The following is a 21583-nucleotide window of genomic DNA, read 5'->3' on the forward strand; positions in this document are numbered from 1 at the left end:
CCGTAATTTTCCTTTCCTGATGGACTCCATGGCAGCAGGAGTTCCCTCCCAGTGGCTGGAGTAGGCTAAATTATGGAACACGGCCTCTGGCCCAGAGCAGATTTATGGGAGAAGGGTCCTATGAGGGGACGGGATTACCACACATGTAGGCTGCCATGGAGTCCATCGGGAAAGGAAAATTACGATAAGTATTTGATATAAATTTTCCGTTATCTGCACTGGAAAGTGGTGAGAGAAAGAAGTATAGCTGGGTGTTTTACCCCTGGAGATTCCACCTGCACCCAATCTGATCCAGACGAGAGATATCCTTGGGCGATCCATAAAAGTTGGATATTGGATGTCAATGCTGGAAACACCATCTGGACACTAAGGCTGTCCTACATGCGAGATACCCTTGTAGGGGTGTTTGGAGCTGATGAGTGGGGACCTAAGAGGGGGAGCACCAAAAGTCACCTGGAATTTTCCTGTGTTCATAGTCACAATATGAAGGCACCAAGCATCTAAAAATTATAAAAGACTCTTGTTTTGTTGGTCTTTGAAGGAGTTTAGATGTTACAACTTGGATTTGGTCTATCTATTTATATCTCATATCTATTTTTCATATATTGGGACTGGATTCCTTTTTGTTTTTGTTTGGGTTTATTTTGAATATTTGTATATGTCTTTGAGTATCACTCTTTCTGGATATAGTTACTTGTATTTATCACTGCCATTATCACTTATGGATAGTGTATTACACTTCTGTCACATGCTTTTTCTATGATATTAGTAGTGGTATATATTACCACAATAGCACATTTCACTACATAGGTGATTTAGGCTTGCCACCTTTTTACTGCATAGCGATTCTAGCGATTTTGGCTTGTCGCTGATCACCATTTTTTTATCACATTCATTAGTTGCACATTTTTATCACCTAGGTATGTCACACCACATTAAAGATATGGGTCTGTTGTTTGTTTTATATAGGTAGCACCATATTAATTTTTTATTTTTATTCACACTCTAGTCTGCTTTTGGGGACCTAGCAGGGTAGGCTGCACACTTATTGCCCTTTAGACCTAAGTGCGGATTTTTCATCCTATTTTATTCTCATTGTTTGTAGTAACATGAATATGTTAGAACCCACAGCGCTGGCCCTCCTACGCATTGCAACTGTTGTATTTTTGTAGGAGCGTGAAACTAAGTTACAGAGGGTTTTGTTGTTGGTTTTGAGGAATGTCAGTGACAATTCACCAATGTACAGGAATATTGTATTGGTTGCCTTTCTTTCCAGGTTAAAGATGGATAGAGCAATAACTTTTGTTTATAAGTATATTTTCAGGTCCAGTGAGTTTCTGAAGGTGTATGTAGTGTAATGTGTAATGTATGTAAGAATTACAAAGGCCCAGTTTAAACCCTGGTTCACACAGACATTAGGAGGAAATCGTGCAAGTTCAGCTGAACTCACACAATTTCATTCCCGCATGCCAGTCCCGACTGCGGGGGGGAATTTCAGAGACATCTGTGCAGGTTTCTGCACTGATGTCAATAAAATTTGCACCCCGAAGTCACCAAAAAGTAGTACAGAAACACATTTTGAGAATTGCGATGCCACACCAATTAGAATGGTGCAACTGCCACCAATCTGACATGTCAAAGTGAACCAGGGCTGACACATACAACACTGCCTATCCACCAGCTGAATTCATTACCTGCAATTCTCCACAGTTGTATATAAAGATTCCACCTTTATCATTTACTTGCAGGTGTGCTGAAGAAATTTTTTTTTTTTTTTTTTTGGTGCACAAATATATATAGAAATAAGATGTAAAAGATATTGCACTTCCCCAAAACTAATTAAAAAGAAGAAGAAAAAAAAACACAACAAACAAGCTCAATAATGTACTTTTATTTTGCCAGCAGAAACAAAATTATGTACATTCATTTATTAGCTTCAAAAAAATGTCTACAGGATATATGTTGCTACATTTAGCAAAACAGCTAGCAATTGGGTTTTAATGGCCCTGCTCATAGGAGCTTACAATCTAACATTTGTCTAAACCTTAGAGTGGAGCTTTACTTTCCATGTATAACGGGCAACACATTACATTTTTATCTGCAAGATTATAGAAACATACTTAAGTCATTCTTACAAAAGCATTCCAACATAGTATTAAAAAAGGCACATATTCAAAATAGAACACCCACCACCAGCCCACATTCCACACACATACATACATACATACATTGGTGAGTATGTTCTACTGGAAGCTGCATTTCTGCGTGCATGATTAAGCAATGAGATCAAAGAGTAGAAGGTCAGCACATGCTTACAAACCATGTTTGCATGGTCAGACAGGAACAATACACACACAACATTGACAGCATGGCCACAAACCCACTTTTGATTGAAAAAATGCACAAGAATTTCAGCAAACAAACACCCCTAGTTTGTCAATATGCACAATATAGTTCCTTCTTCCCCCACAAATCACAGCACAAAACTTGGCCTTCTCAGGCCAAACAAACCCCCCTACTGCAGCCCTTTATATAAGATAGGTCAGATACACGCCCAATAGAAGTACACGCCCACCAATATCTTTCAGTCTGTCTCTTCATGTATGTCTAAAGTGATTGCACCTGATGAGCAGGAACACATAATACTATTTACAGCTGTGTTAGCCCTTGGCTATGTGCATCAAATCTCCAACTACAGGCCAAAGATCGAAGTCCATTTGCATGCACATAAACAAAGCAACAGTTTTCTAAGCATATGTACCTGTGCAGTGTAAACCCTACAATTTTAAATGTACAAGTCCCTGGGCATGAGTAATATCAGTCCCTGGCTGCAATGAGCTTCCAATCTAAAGTCCAAAACTAACTTTCTTACATTAGAGACTATTTCAACAGGAGACAAATAAAATGCCAGCATGTTTTTGGATTGTGGTGAGAAATCCACACAGGGAGAACATATAAACTTCAACACTAGCATGTTGGGGAATTGAACCAGCAACCCCAGTACTGTTAGACAGAATTGCTACCCACTTAGCCAGCAAGCAGCCTCACACATGTTGGCTGCATTTTTGTGTTGTGAACAAGCCCTAAGTCCAAAGCCATGCTCAGTGTCACAAGCAATATACAATATATTGGCCTAAGTATTGGGACGCCTGCCTTTAAACGCACATGAACTGTAATGGCATCCCAGTCTTAATCCGTTGGGTTCAAAATTAATTTGGCCCAGCCTTTGCAGCTATAACAGCTTCAACTCTTTTGGGAAGGCTGTCCACAAGGTTTAGGAGTGTGTCTATGGGAATGTTTGACCATCCTTTCAAGTGCATTCAGGGATACTAAGCAGAAGTTCTAACCTCTAAGCTACAGAGCTGCCACATGTGAGAATCTCCGAGACATAAATACACATAAATATTGCATTTCTTTGGACATACATTTGATGGAATTGCATTACTCAAGAGTTTATTCTTCTTGATTTATTCTGTGATATTTGGTGGTTCTTTGTGGGTGAGAGTAGAATAGTGATATTACCTTAAAATGTTTGGGAATTACATTTTGATTTCTGATGTTGGTACACATCACATTTTTGGGCTCAAATTATGATTACTTGGAAATAATAAAAAGCACAACAAATTGTGACTCATTTTAAATTTGCATCAGCAATGGTATTGTTTGTGGATTGTAAAGACACCTGTGTGAGTTTGGGTAAAGATTGTTGTGAAATGGAGAGTAACAAGTGAGAGTGACAGAGAAACAAATATTTTACCAAAACATCAAAACATTCCACATTCTAGCATTCTTAAAAACAAAATAGATTAAGTAGAGTCAACAATGTTGCAAAGTAAAATTTATTTCAGAAAAAGATACATTTCATCTCAACATTAAAGGATTTATTTGGGGAAGTTACAAGTGTACCATTAGAATCAATGGCTAAAACTTGCATTGGACTATAATAGTGCCAATCTTCACTCCCACATTTTTGGTATTTACTAAAGCGCCCTGAAAAAAATACATTGGAGCTAAAATGAGAGCTATTTGCAGGTCTGAGCATGCTCAGTTGTGTTGGCACCTAGTCGTACAAAAACAGGGAATTTATGTCTTCTCAGACTTTTAAAGATATTTCAATGTGGAAATCACTTTTTCACAGTTTAAAAGCAGATTATCTTTAAACAATATACTGCATATTTCAATACCATTTAGGCAATTTTATCATGCTCTAAACATTATTTCCATGTGCACTACTCCAGGTTTTTAGCAGAGTAAGGGTTTGGGCGCTATTTGTTTTCCGCAAACTATAGCAAATTCGATTTTGGGAGTATTTTTTTACCCACGTTATAGTGAATACCGTTTTAGTGCTAATTAGCTTGATTAGCACTAATTAGGGCTAATTTTCAGTAATTAGCGCTAATTAGCACCACGGTGCTATAGTAAATGACCCCCGGTGTGTCTCAAAATAAGCTGACCGCATGGCTCTGCACATGACCATCTGCACACTACTGGAATTCTATATGAATATATACATGTGTGTGATTGGTTCTTTTGAAAGAATATAAGTGTCTGAATGATTCTGAAGCCACCACCTTTCTTTGTTATTCATGTTTACAGTATAAATAAAAGCAGTAGATCATTCTATTGCAGGATTTTGCTAAGCTCAACATGATACCAGCGTCTGTCTGTATTACTTGAAGATAAACAAGCACGCTTTCCCAGCATTATACCAGAGAGATATGATTGTGCTTATTAGTGCATGGAATTATTTGCTTATAGGAAAAGCTTATAATTTCCACCAAATCAGTCAGTCATTTTTGTGTGCGTGAAAGCATATGCAATGGAGATGTTTATTTTTTTTTAAATGATCTCCTTTGTCCTGAGGTTTGTTTGTGTCTGGGAGGCTGTCAGTTGTGGTACAGTAGTTAAGAATATTTTGTGGGTACAAGGACCATTATATGTGTGTTGTGTATATAGCAACTGTTTATTGATCCCCTTTTAATCCCCTCCCACTGTTAGCCAAAATCTGGTCATGCATACTGATCAATGTGGTGTGCTACGCACACCGCCAAACTGTTGTTCTGTTTCATCCCAGGGTTCCCCAGGTCTTTTATCATCCTAGTAATGCTCACATTTTGTCACTCTGTTTGGAATGTTTCATTGTAAAGCCAGCATATTTTCATTATCTAGTTATCGTTAATGTTTATACTACTTAAATATTGATTGTCTGCGTTTATAATTGGAGTTTCTGTCATAATTCAGGCTGTCAATAAAAATGTTCTCCATCAGTAAATTTTCCATACTATAAGGTACTGCTCACTGCCCCACCTCATACTGAACGGAGCACACTGATTTCTATATTCCTTGGGGTTTATTAAATATTTAATTTGGGGGGTAAATATTGTGTAGTTCTGGTGGTTAATAATGCACAAACCTGACGGTTTATTGCTGTGCTGGGAGTTACTGTGCCATGCTGGGATTTAATAATTGTGCCATGCTAAGGGGTTAATTATTGTGGATTGTTGGAGGTTAATTGTTGTACAGTGCTTAGGGTATATTATTTTGCTATGCTGATGGTTCATTATTGTGCCATGTGGGGTTAATTATTGTTTTGTGCTTGGCGCTAATTATTTAGCCAGGCTGGGTGTTTATTTTTGTTCCATGCTGGGGGTTAATTATTATGCTGTTCTGGCCTTTACACTTGCTGGGGTTATTGCTGACCCCGACACTTGCTGGAGGGTATCATTGCTGATCCAAGGTGGGCTTATTTTACTCCAACAATCTCTTTAGTGTGCCCCAAGGCCCTATTTCATCTATACAATGGGAGAGACCATGTAAAAACACCCACTTTTTGGCCACGCCCAATGGAACGTGACGGGCGGCGTGCATAGTGCGCCGCATTAGCTACCCCACTAATACTTTCAGCACCACATAGCACCCCCAAAAAAATTGTCTGGGGCCGCTCCCGCTAGCAAGGAAGTTACATACCTGTACCTCTTTTCTTCAGGTAAATCGAGATTCTCTTCTTTTGTTCTCACAGTGAACACTCCTCCAATTATCAAATCTCCATCCTGAAAATATTGGAATTCATCAAATACATCAGTAAAATGAAGGGTACAGGCTGGACTCTGCATTCCTGATCTCCAGAGTGTCATATATTGCAGGATCACACAGAACTGGAACATGTAGGTATATGATATGACCATAGCTCTGATCACTGGGTTCATCTTTCATTAGAGTCTATAATTCTCCATTGTGACACAGACCTCTGCAGCATGTGTATCACAATAACAATACAATGAGATGGCTTCTCTTTCCCTCTTTTTATACAGTTTAGAACCATACATCTCTCTTTGTTCTCAATATACTGATATCATCTTCTATCTACTTTTAGTTGTTTGTACAGGTAGTTTATTTGTGAGTGGTTACGTTTAGTCCTCTATTATTCATATTATTTTAACAACTTTAAACCAAGACAATAAATCATTTTAACATAAACTATTCAGGAAGGAGCAGTGCTAAATATTCTGTATGCCAAATAAAGCATACAATTGAAATACTCAGGTAGTACCAGTAAATATCATAACGATTCTTCCACTTACAATAACATATGCACATAACTGTTTTATATGACTGTTTTATTATCTTAAAGTGACCCTGTAAACTAATGTAAAAAGCAAAAAAGATATACAGCGCTGTGTCAATAAAGGTAAAGTTAGCAGCCAACACAGCTATAGACCAAAAAGCAATGTGTGATTGTAAAAAAATGTGTAGACCAAAAAAAAACCTCATAAAAAGTGTGTTTATATATACTCGTTGAAGTGTAAGTAACATCATGTGCAAAAAATTTCAAAAATGAATACTGTATCCACAATCTGAATATGGATAATAATACTGGTTATAGGAATATCTAAATAACCCAAATTGCAGATTGAACTAAATCTGAGTTTTGTAAACAAAACAACATGTTGTATAAACCACAATATAAAATAAAATAAAATAAATGTAAATATTTTCAGTGACAAAAATTATATAAACGGTGAGAAAAATAGCTGTGAAAAAATATATTTTCTCTTATCACTTAAAGTGTGGATAAATAGAGTCCATAGATGGAAGAGTAGTCAGATATATACTGGAGCGGACATTCATCCCACGCCAATATTCCAAAGGGACCAGTAAAGTGAGAAAGCCACCACCAATGGACAAAAGAGAGGCTTACCAGAGGTCGATGACTTGGAGAGGCTTATACCACCCAAGTCATAAAGGCTTTGAATCAAATGGTTTGAAGAATATTCCCGATATTCCCTTTTAGACAGGTACAACGAATCCTAGGGATGGATCAACAGATTTTAAAAGATCATCACAGGTCTCATATAGTACAAAAAAAGGCAGGAGCGGTGAATGAAAGTGAGTCCACCCAACGCGTTTCCGCTAAAAAGCTGTCATCCAGCCGACCCCAGATGACGACTTTTTAGTGGAAACTCATCGGGTGGACCCACTTTCATTCACCACTCCTGCCTTTTTTTGTACTATATGAAGCCTGTGATGATCTTTTAAAATCTGTTGATCCGTCCCTAGGATTCGTTGTACCTGTCTAAAAGGGAATATCGGGAATATTCTTCAAACCATTTGATTCAAAGCCCTTATGACTTGGGTGGTATAAGCCTCTCCAAGTCATCGACCTCTGGTAAGCCTCCCTTTTGTCCATTGGTGGTGGCTTTCTCACTTTACTGGTCCCTTTGGAATATTGGCGTGGGATGAATGTCCGCTCCAGTATATATCTGACTACTCTTCCATCTATGGACTCTATTTATCCACACTTTAAGTGATAAGAGAAAATATATTTTTGCACAACTATTTTTCTCACCGTTTATATAATTTTTGTCACTGAAAATATTTACTTTTATTTTATATTGTGGTTTATACAACATGTTTTGTTTACACAACTTGGATTTAGTTCAATCTGCAATTTGGGTTATTTAGATATTCCTAGCACCAGTATTATTATCCATATTCAGATTGTGGATACGGTATTAATTTTTTAGATTTTTTGCACTTGATGTTACTTACACTTCAACGAGTATATATAACACTCTTTTTATAAGGTTTTTTTTAGCGCTACACATTTTTTTACAATTACGACCCTGTAAACTAAGCACGGCCTGTAAAAGAAGCACATTGTTATTTACCTTGGAGTTGGCCATTGCCTTCAAACACTTTCAAGTGTGTGAATACTTCTCCATGTCTTCCGTATTTACACTCATAAAATAGTAATGACTTTGTTTTTCTTTTACTACAGCTATCCTTCTACTTGGGCTCCTTCTGGAATGGTGGGAGTAGATTTACCAAAATGTTCCCCTTGTATTGAGAAGGGGTGACACATCTCTCTTGAAATGTCCCACTATATTTCCTGCTGTTGCCAGTGCTCCAACACTCCACCCAACCTTCAACACCCCAACACTCTTCCACTTTTTATTCCACCCTTTTCCTCCTGCTGCCTTATGACATTCCACATGCTGAAAGAAGACAGGGAATGGCCTTTTGTGCAAAATAATAGCACTTGAACTAACTTGAACTTTGTGTAATCCAAAAAATTACTCATATGCACCCTTATGGAGGAGAAAAACAGTCACTTAGTATCCCTAGTACTGTTTGATATGTGTTCTTAAAGAAGAATTCCAGGTATGGCAGCTTGGACCAATGCACTGATGCATATACCATACCTGTGGAATCCCTCTAGAACAGGGGTCTTCAAACTTTCTAAATGTAGCAAAGTCCCGAGTCCCTTGAGGCATAATGGTGACCTCCAGAGTTAGGGACAGCTGACATCCATCTGTGTAGAGTGGGTTGCAAGGCATGGTGGGTGTAATGCAAGATGAAAGGGTGGGCGCCAGTCACTTTTTGAATGCCAGGAGATTTATTGTACAGAACTGTGGGAGAGAGGGTTAGGGCCAGGACACGCTCAAGTAGATGCAATGATAATTGGGAAACTCCAAGACTTCTATAGGAAGACGGCTATACAGGGAAAGGCCCCCAGATGGATGCCACATCTGTATAGGTAGGACCGCTGTCTCCTATGGTAACAGTCTTGTAGTAGTTACTAACTGTAATATATTCAACTATTGTCAACACGAACAGTCCTCCGTTTACTCCACAACGCTCACTGTGGATCTTCACTTACCGAACTCTAATGCCGCCTACACACGAGTGGACTTTCCGGCGGACTAGCTCCGACGGGATTAGTCCGGCGGACAATCCGATAGTGTGTGGGCTAGTCCGATAGCTTTTCGGGATAAAAATCAGACGGACCTAGAAATAGAACTTGTTTCAAATCTGTCCGACAGACTAAAATTGGGAAAACTGTTCATCTGTGTGCTGGTCCGACGGGTCAAATCCGACGCAAGGGAAGCTATTGGCTACTGGCTATTGAACTTCCTTTTTTAGTCCCGTTTACATCATCACGTTCAAACCGAATGGACTTATGAACGGACTTAGTCCTATCGTTAGTGGCGGCCCGTCCATAGGGGGCACCCAGGCGCCGCCCCTCCTCCTGTAGTCACCAAAAAAAAAATAATAAAAAAAAATATATTTTTCTTTAAAACTGTCCCTGTAAGAAAGTGCACTATGGGAAGCGCCATGTCAATGCAATCACGAGGTTGCAGACATGGCGCTTCATTTGCAGGCCCTTAACCCGCCTTGGGGTGCAATGCAGAATGCTGAGTAGCTTCCGCCCGTAAAATCACTGTGATTCTACGGGCGGGAGCATTGTTGTTACAAATCTAGAGGTCACTTCCAGCCGGGTATTCTGAAACTGACGAAAGCCGGAAGTGATGTCGTCACGTCGGCAGCTCCGTTCTTCAGCCCGAGTGGAGCTGCAGTAAGGAGGTGAGAGAACGCGCCTCATTCTTTCATTATCTGAATTCCTATGCTAATGCTCTAGAAAATGTAATAAATCATCTCCCTCTGCCCTGACAAAGTGGAACCAGCTTAGTGACTGCCTGCACACATTAGCAAAGGAATTAATTTACAGAAATGTGTGTGAAACAAAAGTGGATGCACCAAAGCATGTTCAGTAACACTAACATGGGGTTTAATACTTTATTCCATAATTCCATATTGTGTCAGTCCGTTCCATTTTAAGACATTTGTAAATATATTCTCGGTCTCACCATAACATTGCAACTGATTTAAAAAATATCTGATTTACATATCTTATTTTGCAGTAATTTTTAAAACTTCAACTTTTCACTTTTTTTTTATGACCGCCACACACCGATGTACATCCCTGCTTTGGGCACGGATATCATTGGTATGGTAGCAGCTAGCTGCCACAACCCCGGTATCCCCGTGTTCAGCCAGCGGTTGGCTACAAGATAAAAGTAAACTCTTCAGCGGATTCACCGCAAGATCACTTATCGGTGGCGGGAGAGGCCCCCCTCCGCCGTGATCCGATGCCCTCCGCTGTTTACCGGAGCTGTCGGCAGCGGCGGAGGCGATCGCGCATGTCTCCTTGCTAGGTATGGAGATGAGTGAGGGGAAGGTGGCCTTCACCCGTCTCCATACCATAGCTGGGCGGAAGCGAAGTCAAAACGTCACTTCTGCCCATACTGTTAAAAGGCACATTTTTTTTATGTCATTTTTTTCAAAATGACATTTTTTTTTTTTTGCATTTAAGTCCAAATATGAGATCTGATGACTTTTTTACCCCAGATCTCATATTTAAGAGGACCTGTCATGCTTTTTTCTATTACAAGGGATGTTTACATTCCTTGTAATAGGAATAAAAGTGACACAATTTTTTTTGTTAAAACAGTGAAAAATAAAAGGTAAAATAAATAGGAAATAAAAAAAATTTTAAACGTGCCCCGTCCCGCCGAGCTCGCATGCAGAAGCGAGCGCATACGTGAGTAGTGCCCACATATGAAAACGATGTTCAAAGCACACATGTGAGGTACCGCCGCAATCGGCAGAGCGAGAGCATTAATTCTAGTCCTAGACCTCCTCTATCACAAAACATGCAACTGGTAGAATTTTTTAAATGTCGCCTATGGAGATTTTTAAGGATAAAAGTTTGTCGCCATTCCACAAGCGGGCGCAATTTTGAAGCGTGACATGTTGGGTATCAATTTACTCGGCATAACATTATCTTTCACAATATGGAAAAAAATTGGGCTAACTTTACTGTTGTCTTATTTTTTAATTCAAAAAAGTGTATTTAAAAAAAAAAAAAAAAAAAGTGCGCTTGTAAGACCGCTGCGCAAATATGGTGTGACAGAAAGTATCGCAACAACTGCCATTTTATTCTCTAGGGTGTTAGAAAAAAAAATGTATAATGGTTGGGGGTTCTAAGTAATTTTTCTAGGAAATAAACCTGTTTTTAGCTTGTAAACACCGAGTCTGTAAAAGAGGCCCGGTCCTTAAGTGGTTAAGATGTCTATTTCATTAGGGGTATGTGCAGCCAGGACATTTATAGTCTAAATATGTCTCCCATTTTTCCTTTTCTTGTATAAAATATGAAAATTACAGCACAAAACAGCACATGGCTGTAATGGAAAATACAGATAGGGAGTACAACTAACCACCCTAAGCACAAATGATTATTGAATTGCACTGCAAACATTATAATGCACTTAGCAAATACACAGCTTTCAATTTAATTGCATTATAGCCATCCCTTTTGTTAAAGGTTGCATATACTTGCAGCACTGTTACGTTCTGTGTTTCAGATAGTGTGTTGTATAAATCATTTCCAAAAAAATTTTTTAAATACTCAAAAAAAAATGTTATCAAGTGTTAGGGTCGGTTCACACTGCTGCGATGTCCGAGATCGGATGTGAATGGCATCGCACTGCAGTGCAAATCACATGCTATCTCTGTGCGATGTGATTTCAGCCATACACATCGCATTCAGACCAAACTCGCACAGGACCCTTTTTTTGGTCTGCAGCAGAATCGGATCGCATGGGTGTTCACACAGATTGCACTGCAAACTGATTTGAGGGTGTCATTAACTTTTAACTGACACTCCCAGCAGTTCGTATAGAGCAGTGTGAACTGCCGCCAGGAGAAATGCGATGCGGGAACCCGCAGTAGATTCGCAGGGTTCCCGCATCGCAGCAATGTGAACCGGCCCTTAAAGAAAATCTGTACCTGATGATATACAGAGCTTTTCATTGCTGACAAGTACTAGTTGCCACTTGCCAGGCCGTCTCTGGCCGTAGAACTGACCTAGAGCAAGCAGGGGTGTAATCTGGTGTACTTAACACTTGGGGCAGATTATCTTTATTTTAAATTATTACTACTGAAAATAATTTTGACTAACAGAGGAAGGTGGTGCCTATTATATAGTCAAAACTATTTCAGTAGTAATAATTTAATAAATGAATGCTAATAATGTCCAAAAAAGAAATGGGGATAATTGTGGACTCGCACCCACACTCACTGGATGGACTGGTGTCTTTATTCAACCTTACTAACTATGTAACTATGATGTGCAGAGTCCTCTATATGATGTGCAGAATCCTGTGTATAATGTAGAGCCTGGTATATGATGTGCAGAATCCTGTGTATAATGTAGAGCCTGGTATATGATGTGAAGAGTCCTGTGTATAATGTGCAGAGTCCTGTGTATAACGTACAGCCTGGTATATGATGTGCAGAGCCCCTTCCATCAGAACCTCCCCGTGACATAAGAGTCCCCTCTTTCACACCAGACACCCCCTTTCACATCAGGATCCCCTTTCACATTAGAAGCCCCCTCATCACATCCAAGAGCCACCCCTCCCCCCTGTATGTCAGAAGCCCCCATCATATCAGTTGCTGCAGACCGGGTAAAATCTTGTAGTGGGTCGGATGCCATTCTCATGCCATAGTTTGGAGACCCCTAGTCTATAATGCCTTTCAAGTGTGCAATCTAAAGGGAAATACCCCACATGGCAATATTGAATAAACATGCATCCAGCTGGAAAAATTTGGTGATCAGATTGAACCTACATAATGTGGTGGGCAGGAGGCGGAGCCTAGCGGAGCAGACATGCATTGTTAGAGCTCCACACCGCTGAGAAGAGAAGAGAAGGACAAAGCGGAGCCTGCAGGCTCAAAAGGTATCCATTTGAACCTTTTTGCCCCAGGGAACAAACTGTGAAAGTTTGGGCAGGAAATATGGTACTGGGAGGAAACCGTGGCAGAAATAAAAAGAGCTCACAGGCACTCACTGCAGCTGAAGCAGCTCCAGTCACCTCACAAGATACAGCATCAGGGCGCTCTCACAGACAGAAAATGTCACAGCAAGACTCTCCATTTGAGTCAGATACAGAACAAATCCTCTCACAAACTTCTCCACAAGCCTCCTCAGTATCCCCAGTAATATTATTACAATTTGAAAAGATGCTTCATAAGGCTTTAAAACAAACCTCAGACCAAATAACAAAAAGCCTAACCAAAGAAATAAGAGAGCTGGGAAACCGCACCGCAGCGTTAGAAAAAAAAATGGATGAAATTGAAATTACAACCCAAGAAAATATAACAGAATTGGAACAATTAAAAAAAGAGAATTTAATACTTCAAACTAAGCTCGAAGATTACGAAAATAGAGCCAGACGTTCAAACTTGCGCATAAGGGGAATACCTGAAACTGTGACAGACCTGAAATCTACTATTACTGCTCTATTACAAGAACTAAAGCCAGATATCCCTATTGAACGTTTAGAACTGGACAGAGTACACAGAGCCCTCACAGCCAAAAAGAAAGATGGACCCCCACGTGATATAATCACAAAATTTCATTATTACAGAACGAAAGAACAAATACTAATTGCTGCAAGAGAAAAAAAGGAACTTAATTTTCAAGGACACAATTATCAAATTTTTGCTGACCTATCCCAACTTACTATTACTAAAAGACGATCCATGAAACCCCAACTAATGGAACTGCAACGCCACAACATTATGTATCAATGGGGCTTCCCCTTTTCAGTCAGATTTAACTACCAAGGTACAATTTACAGAAGCAGATCAGCAGATGAACTACAACAAACCCTTTTAAAATTAAATCTGACAGAACCCACAAGCAGCAACACTCCCACACGCAGAAGAATGGCGTCATCTTCACCTTCAGGCAGCACCCAGAAAATTTCAGAACAAAATGGGAATCATCATTCTCACAAAAGAGGCCGTTATGCCACATCACCCATGGACCAAGAAGATTCAATGGACTGACATAATTCCTAATTCCTGATATCTCTTCATTTATTATACTAAGAGATGGTTCTCTATAAAAAAACCTATATTTATAACTGAATGTAACTGCATTCTGATAGTCACACACTGTGTGGGATCATGTTATATTCCAGTTATATTTCTTATTACTTCTGATTCATATAGCCTTAGAATATATAAGTGAAATAAGGAAATTCTTGTTCAGTTATATATTATCAGGTAATAACAATAGATTTATTACTTTTTAGGACAAATATGTTCAATAATCCAGAAGTAATGGAAGCTTTTTCTTTCTTTTCTTAAAACAAATATATTATTACCTAACTAGTTCCTAGAACTATGTTTTTGTTTATTCTAATCTGAAGCAATACAACCTCAATTTTATGAGTTAACATATCTAAACAGTTACATATGAATAAAATATGTAATTGTTTACTCTAAAAGGGTTAAAATCCCAAAATAATTCAAACTATCTTCATCAATACCAAAGTTATTAACAGTACCTTTCTAACTGAATTATTTAGCCTAGGGCAAGACTAACCATATACAACCACCCTGGAATAAATAATTTCAACAAAAACTATATTCTGCACTCCAATTAATGAAACATCATTTTGATGTCTTTTGACATAGCACTTCTCTCCTGTAAGCGGAAGATCCGTGTACCCCCATTAGCCCTCCTCATTCTCCCAACCATATTATGTGGGAGTGTGACGAAGGCACTTATTCCCCTGAGAGAGATATTTATTCTCTTTCACGGGTAAATTGTGATTACTTGCAAAAAATAATTTATACAATGTATCATCTAATCTCATATGTTTTTTGTTTACTCTTTACTCCAGAATTCACTGGTTTCTTTTCTATCTATTCATCTCTTCAGTCCACACAGGTTGATCTGCGCAGTCAGCTCTGCATAACAAAAAGTAAGTCAAAACTATTTGATCTATTGCCATGGCACCACTGAATATACTTTCCCTGAATGTTCAGGGAATAAATGTCCCTCAAAAAAGGACCAAAGCCTTCCGTACTTTCCATAACAAGAAGGCTCACATAGTATGCCTCCAAGAAACACACTTCACCAAAGATTCTACTCCAAAATATATTTCTCCTTTTTATCAACAAATTTACACGGCTTCTGCCTGTACCAAGCAAAGGGGAACTCTAATTGCATTTCACCGATCCACACCATTCACCTTATCATCAGAAATTAAAGACCCAGAAGGTAGATACCTGATACTCATGGGTTATATAATGGATACAGCAATCACTGTGATTTCCTACTACGCTCCTAACAAACAACCTACACCATTCCTCTCACATATATTACAAGTGATTAATACACACAAAATAGGAACAGTGATAATGTGTGGGGATTCGAACCAGGTCCTCCTCCCATTTCTAGATAAATCACCTTTTACACCATCCAAAATAACCTGTAGATTACCTTTTTCTCAACTTCTTTCCAAATACAATCTGGTAGATTCATGGAGAGAAAGTAACCCAATGAAAAAGAAATTCACTTATTTCTCGCACCCTCATCAAACCTTCACCAGAATAGATCATATTTTTCTAACAATAGGAATGATACCAGAAATTATTGCATCAGATATAATTCCGATTCCGTGGTCTGACCATAATGCAGTATACACTACTATAGCCTCAGCCATACCAAAAGCGCATGACCCAACGTGGTACTTACCGGACATAATGCTCAAACACCCACTACATCAGATGGCCATTGAACAAGCTTTAAAGGAATACATATCAATTAATAATACAACAGACATCTCCCCAATAACACTGTGGGAAGCTCATAAGCCTGTCTTGCGTGGTACAATACAAAGACAAATGGCACTATTTAAACGGGAACGCAAAAATCTAGCAAAAAAACTAGAACTCAGTTTTAATGCAGCCTACATATCATTTCAAGATAATCCATCTCAGAGTACAAAATCTCATCCGGAAAAATCTAGATTGGAATACGATCTATTTCTCACTGAGTCAGTTGATAAATCCCTCAAACGCTCCAAATACAATTTCTACATGAATACAAACAAACCAGGTACATATTTGGCTCGGGCATTAAATTCAACTAACAAAACTTTCAAACCAATACGTTTGAAATTATCAAAAAATGTTTACACTTGTAATCCAGTTAAAATAGTCCATAAATTTCACTCACATCTCGCAACTTTATACAAGACAAACAATGAATTTAATCCTACAGAGGCTGAATCCTTCTTCTCAAAAATAACCTTACCTGAGTTATCTCAGAATCAAAAAAGCAGTTTGGACGAGCCTATAACTATAGATGAAGTTGCTAACGCCATAAAAAACCTAAAACTTAACAAAAGACCAGGCCCAGACGGCTACTCGGCTTTATACTATAAAACATTCTCAGAAATACTCTCTCCCATTCTCACTGAAACTTTTAACAAACTTCTAGATGGACATTCTTTTCGGCAAGAAACACTAATGGCAATTGTTTGTATGATCCCAAAACCCCTTTCTGATGATACTTCCTGTGTGAATTATCGGCCTATCTCTCTGTTAAACCTCGATATTAAATTATTAGCAAAAATAATAGCAAAATGCCTCAATAGCATTATAGGAAAATTAATACATAGAGATCAAGTAGACTTCATGCCAAATAGACAGGCAGGCGATAATATACGCAGGGCAGTGTTATTGGCACATATTGCTAAAAAAACGGAAAATCCCTTTATGTTTTCTATCTCTCGATATTAAGAGGGCATTTGACACAGTATCCTGGCAATATATGCAATATTCATTACAAAAATGGGGTTTTGGACCCCACTTTTTAACATGGATCAAAGCATTATAAAATAAACCCAAAGCCTATATAAAATATGCTGGATACAAATCTGAAGCCTTTAATATCGAAAGAGGTACCCGACAGGGTTGCCCATTATCTCCCTTATTATTTGCCCTTATACTCGAACCCATGGCCCAATACATCAGAACAAACCAAACTATAACTGGCATTGAAGTAGGAGGTATTACACACAAACTATGTATATTTGCAGACAATATATTACTTTTTCTATCATCACCACAGGTCTCTGGTCCTAACTTAATACCAGCTCTTGATGGATTTGCAGCCCTATCCGGCCTTATGATTAATCCTAAGAAATGCCTAGTGCTTAATATTTCACTCACAAACATGGAATTGATCCCGGCTAGGGCTGCACTCCCATTCACATGGGCAGAAAAATCAATCCCATATCTTGGAATTAATTTAACAGCATCTCATTCTGACTTATTCTCAACCAATTATCCTCCTGTATTAAGACAGATCACAAATCTAATAAAACAATGGTCGCAACTTCCTTTATCCTGGATAAGGAAGATTAATGTAATCAAAATGACTATTCTACCCAAATTGCTTTATCTATTCAGAGTCCTCCCTATTCCAATTCCTTCCTATTTTTTGAGAATAGTACAAAAAAGAGCAACTTCGTTTATATGGGGCTCTTCTAAACTACGTATACCTATACACACACTACATCTTCCCAAAAATAAAGGAGGCCTGGGATACCCTAATTTTACTAACTACTACAGAGCAGCACATTTGGCCAGTCTGTCCAAATACCATGCAAAACAGGAAATCCCATTATGGGTATTTATAGAGGCTTCAGAAAATGACCCTCTATTAATATCAAATTTATTATGGCTTGATCCTAAAGACCGCTTTAAAATTCATAATCCCATAACTAAACACTTCTTATCTCTCTGGGATAAACTAAAAACCAAATATCAGTTACAATCTCCACACAATCCTCTCCTTTCTTTTATCAGAAATCCGGCCTTTTATCCGGCATGGATCTACCCAAATTCTTTTAAAGCTTGGACAACATCAGGCATTCAGACACTAAATGACTTTCATTCCCATCGCTTAGAGAAAAATATGATCTACCAAACTCTGAGATATTTAGATATCTCCAAATCAAAAATTTCTATACACCATTCCTAAAGGGGGATACACCATTATCCCAATTATCCATTTTTGAATCAATCTGTACAAAAGATCCATTTGCTAAAGGTACAATTTCATCACTTTATAATCAATTATATGGAGTAGCAAATCTTAATAGACCCACTTATGTTCAGAGGTGGGAGGAGGACCTGGGACGAACTTTAGAAGACACTGACTGGTCTAACGTATGGCTCACATCTAAGTCATCTTCACCCAACATCTTAGCACTGGAGACAAATTATAAAGTCCTAACTCGCTGGTACCTTGTACCCGCTAGAGTGGCAAAATATTCACCTAATACCTCAGCTCTTTGTTTTCGAGGATGCCCAGAAATAGGCACATATTTACACATATGGTGGACGTGCCCAGTAATCCAAACCTTCTGGAAGGAAGTCTTCGTGATTGCATCTAAAATATTTAAAAAAATAATACAACCAGATCCATATTTAACTTTACTTAATCTAAAACCGGAATGGTTAACACTCTCTCAATTCAAACTTATGATCCAACTAATAACGGCTGCAAAACAAACAGTGGCCAAGGCATGGAAATCTCCTACATTGGTACTAGCAGAAACAATTCACAGAATAAATAATACAATGTCCCATGCTAAGATGGTAGCCATCAATCAAAATCAAATTCCAAAATTTGAAAAACTTTGGCATCCTTGGATAAAACAACAGTTCCTGTCAAACTTCAATGACTCTGTCCTGTTGCCATGGTAACAGATTAAATGACTTACAGAGACACCCATTCTAAGGCTTCAAAGAGAACTAAAAAGAATAATAAACTGACGAGCGGGACAACCTTGTGGACCATACCTCTACCTTTCAATCCTTTTTCTTCTTTCTCTTTCCTTTTCTCCACCTTACGATTAAAGCTCATTATCAGAATTTATTTGACCTATATATACTCTACTTGTAAACAATATGTATAGTAGGTATAAATCATTTAAATACCTACAAAAGTAACTAAGGAAATGATATATATCTTTAATTTAGGTTTACGTGAACCCAATGTTTAATATTTGAAATTTCATGATATTTACCTATATAAACCCTACTGTAAAACAATGAGCTTACCTTATAGATCCTTGTAAACTTACTTTATGTATCTTTATAACATTGTATACTCAATAAACTTCTTTTGACAAGGAACCTACATAATGTACCCTGTACACTTGTCCTCTGAAGTCTATTGCCACAGTATAAAAGCCAGCCAGGAACTCAGCACACGTATGATGGGAACCCCTCATTATGATAAATAATGATATTTGAAGCGCTTCACAATGTGCATAAAAATGAATAAATATAAATAAATATAAATACTCAAATAAATCCAGCGGTGAGTAAAAATTCCTAAAAAATCCAGCAATCAAAATAGTGTAAAATTATAAAAAATGTTTAAAAATGAGTGCCACCAAATGTGTAAAAAAATACACATAAAAAATCAACATAAAAAAAAATATATAGGGATGTATTCAGAAGGTTCAATTATGCAAGTGTAGAATCCGATTGGTATAGAGCTTTGATCCGGTCCCACTAGCAAAGCTGTTTAAAAACACTTGCTTAATTAAGGTGCTCATTGACATTTATAGTAACAATGTTTCTTTTGCTTCTGTTCACAACCAATGTGAGAATCATAAACAGATCTCATTTGACAGGCAGATAAGAGAAAAAACCAATCATTGTGCAATAGTTAGGATACCAAGGTACACAGGCAAACTTCAATCCACTCACGTGTGCCTTATAATTATAAGGCATAAGCAGGTTTTACTATAGCAGTCAGCCGCCTTAGACAAGAGCAGATTCACTGCAGTACACTGTGTGATACTGCTGATCTGCACAAAGCTTCTTGGCTCCTCCCACGCGTTACATCACAATAACCCCTCATTATGGGCACAGCGAGGCTGCATTTGATGAAATTGACACTTGCATTTGGCAGCGCCATACCTATCTCTCTTTTAAACTTACCCATATTTTTATTTGACTCATAGGTATTGATCAGTGTGGAATTTTTTTTGAAAATGAGTGAAAATTCAGTTCCATCTTTGAAACTATTTCCCTTCACAAGGCGTTTAGATGAGGAAAAAAAGAGGATAAAGGAGCTTGGACCACAACAACCCAAATTGCAAATTCAGCAGAGGTCAAGTGATCATAAATGGAGTTGGTTAGCTGGATGTGATATATGACTCTTAATGCCTATTATTGTTTTCCCTGTTTGCTATTCCAAAGTCATGGCACCGACACGCTGTGGATAATAACAGGGGTTAACGACCTAAAGCATCTCACTGAAAAGTGCAAGCAGCATGAAACTACCCAAAGCCATCTTGACAATGTTATGAGGCTCGAGTTTTTTGGAAAGCGTAGCATTGGTGAACAGCTAAATGCAGGCTACAGAATTGCCATTAGAAGAGGTCACAAAAAATTGACACATCCTGTCTCGAAAAATAGACTGTGAAATTTTGTGGTGCATTTGAGCTGGCTTTGCGTGGCCATGATGAGAGTGAGAGTTCCGATAATCCTGGGATATTCCGTGGCTTAGTTGAATTGTTGCTTCTCTTGATGGAGTTTTGAAAGAGCACCTTGAGAATGCCACTGTTTTTAAGGGAACTTCAAAAACTGTGCAGAACGAGCTGTTGGACTGTATGTTGTCTGTAGTGAAGGAGCATATTATTCAAGAAGCACGGAGCAGCGATTTCATCTCAATCCAGGCCGACGAGACCACTGATATTGCCACACAGTGCCAACTTGCGCTTGTACTGTGCTACATTGATGCCAAAAACAACGTACGGGAGAGGTTTTTTGAGTTTATTCCTCTACATTCCACTAATGCAGATTCCATCGCTACAGTACTACAAGAGCGTCTTGCTGTCATCCTTCCAGGGGATCAGAAACATAAACTCATCTCCCAAGCATATGATGGAGCCAGTATGATGAGGGGTGCCACTTCAGGGGTTCAAAAGAAGATTCAGGATATGTACCCAAATGCCCATTACATCCACTGCTATGCACATCAGCTCAATCTGATAATGCAACAGGCCACTTCTCAAATACCCAAAGTGAGTCTTTTTTTTGCTAAGCTTGGAGGATTTGCCAGCTTTTTTGTGAGATCACCCAAGCGCACAGATGTACTTGATAAAGTAATTGCCCATAGACTGCCGACATCAAGCAGTGTCAGATGGAACTTCCACAGCCGTCAATACAGTGTTTGAGCACAGAGAGGACCTCATCCGCTGTTTTGAAACCATGCGAGACTCAGGTGACTTTGACCCTGTTACCATGAGAGAGGCAGCAGGCTTTGCCGTGCTGCTGGAGGATCAGGATTTTAAATATTTTCTTACACTTTTCCACAACATCATGCCACATGTGGACCTCCTCTATGCCAAAC

At 38.6% G+C, this 21583-nt stretch overlaps 1 protein-coding gene across 1 annotated transcript in view; it reads right to left on the reverse strand.

The window, feature by feature from the left end:
- The window catches only part of LOC141128428 (vomeronasal type-2 receptor 26-like), a 181648-nt gene extending 175463 nt beyond the window's left edge, over positions 1–6185 (reverse strand). Inside the window, exon 1 of the mRNA XM_073616104.1 lies at positions 5968–6185. Within this exon, the coding sequence (XP_073472205.1) occupies positions 5968–6185 (218 nt within the window). The remainder of the gene's footprint in view (positions 1–5967) is intronic.
- Between the last annotated feature and the right edge of the window lie 15398 nt (positions 6186–21583).

This window comes from Aquarana catesbeiana, linkage group LG01 (genome assembly GCF_042186555.1).
Source record: "Aquarana catesbeiana isolate 2022-GZ linkage group LG01, ASM4218655v1, whole genome shotgun sequence".
Classification (NCBI taxonomy): domain Eukaryota; kingdom Metazoa; phylum Chordata; class Amphibia; order Anura; family Ranidae; genus Aquarana; species Aquarana catesbeiana.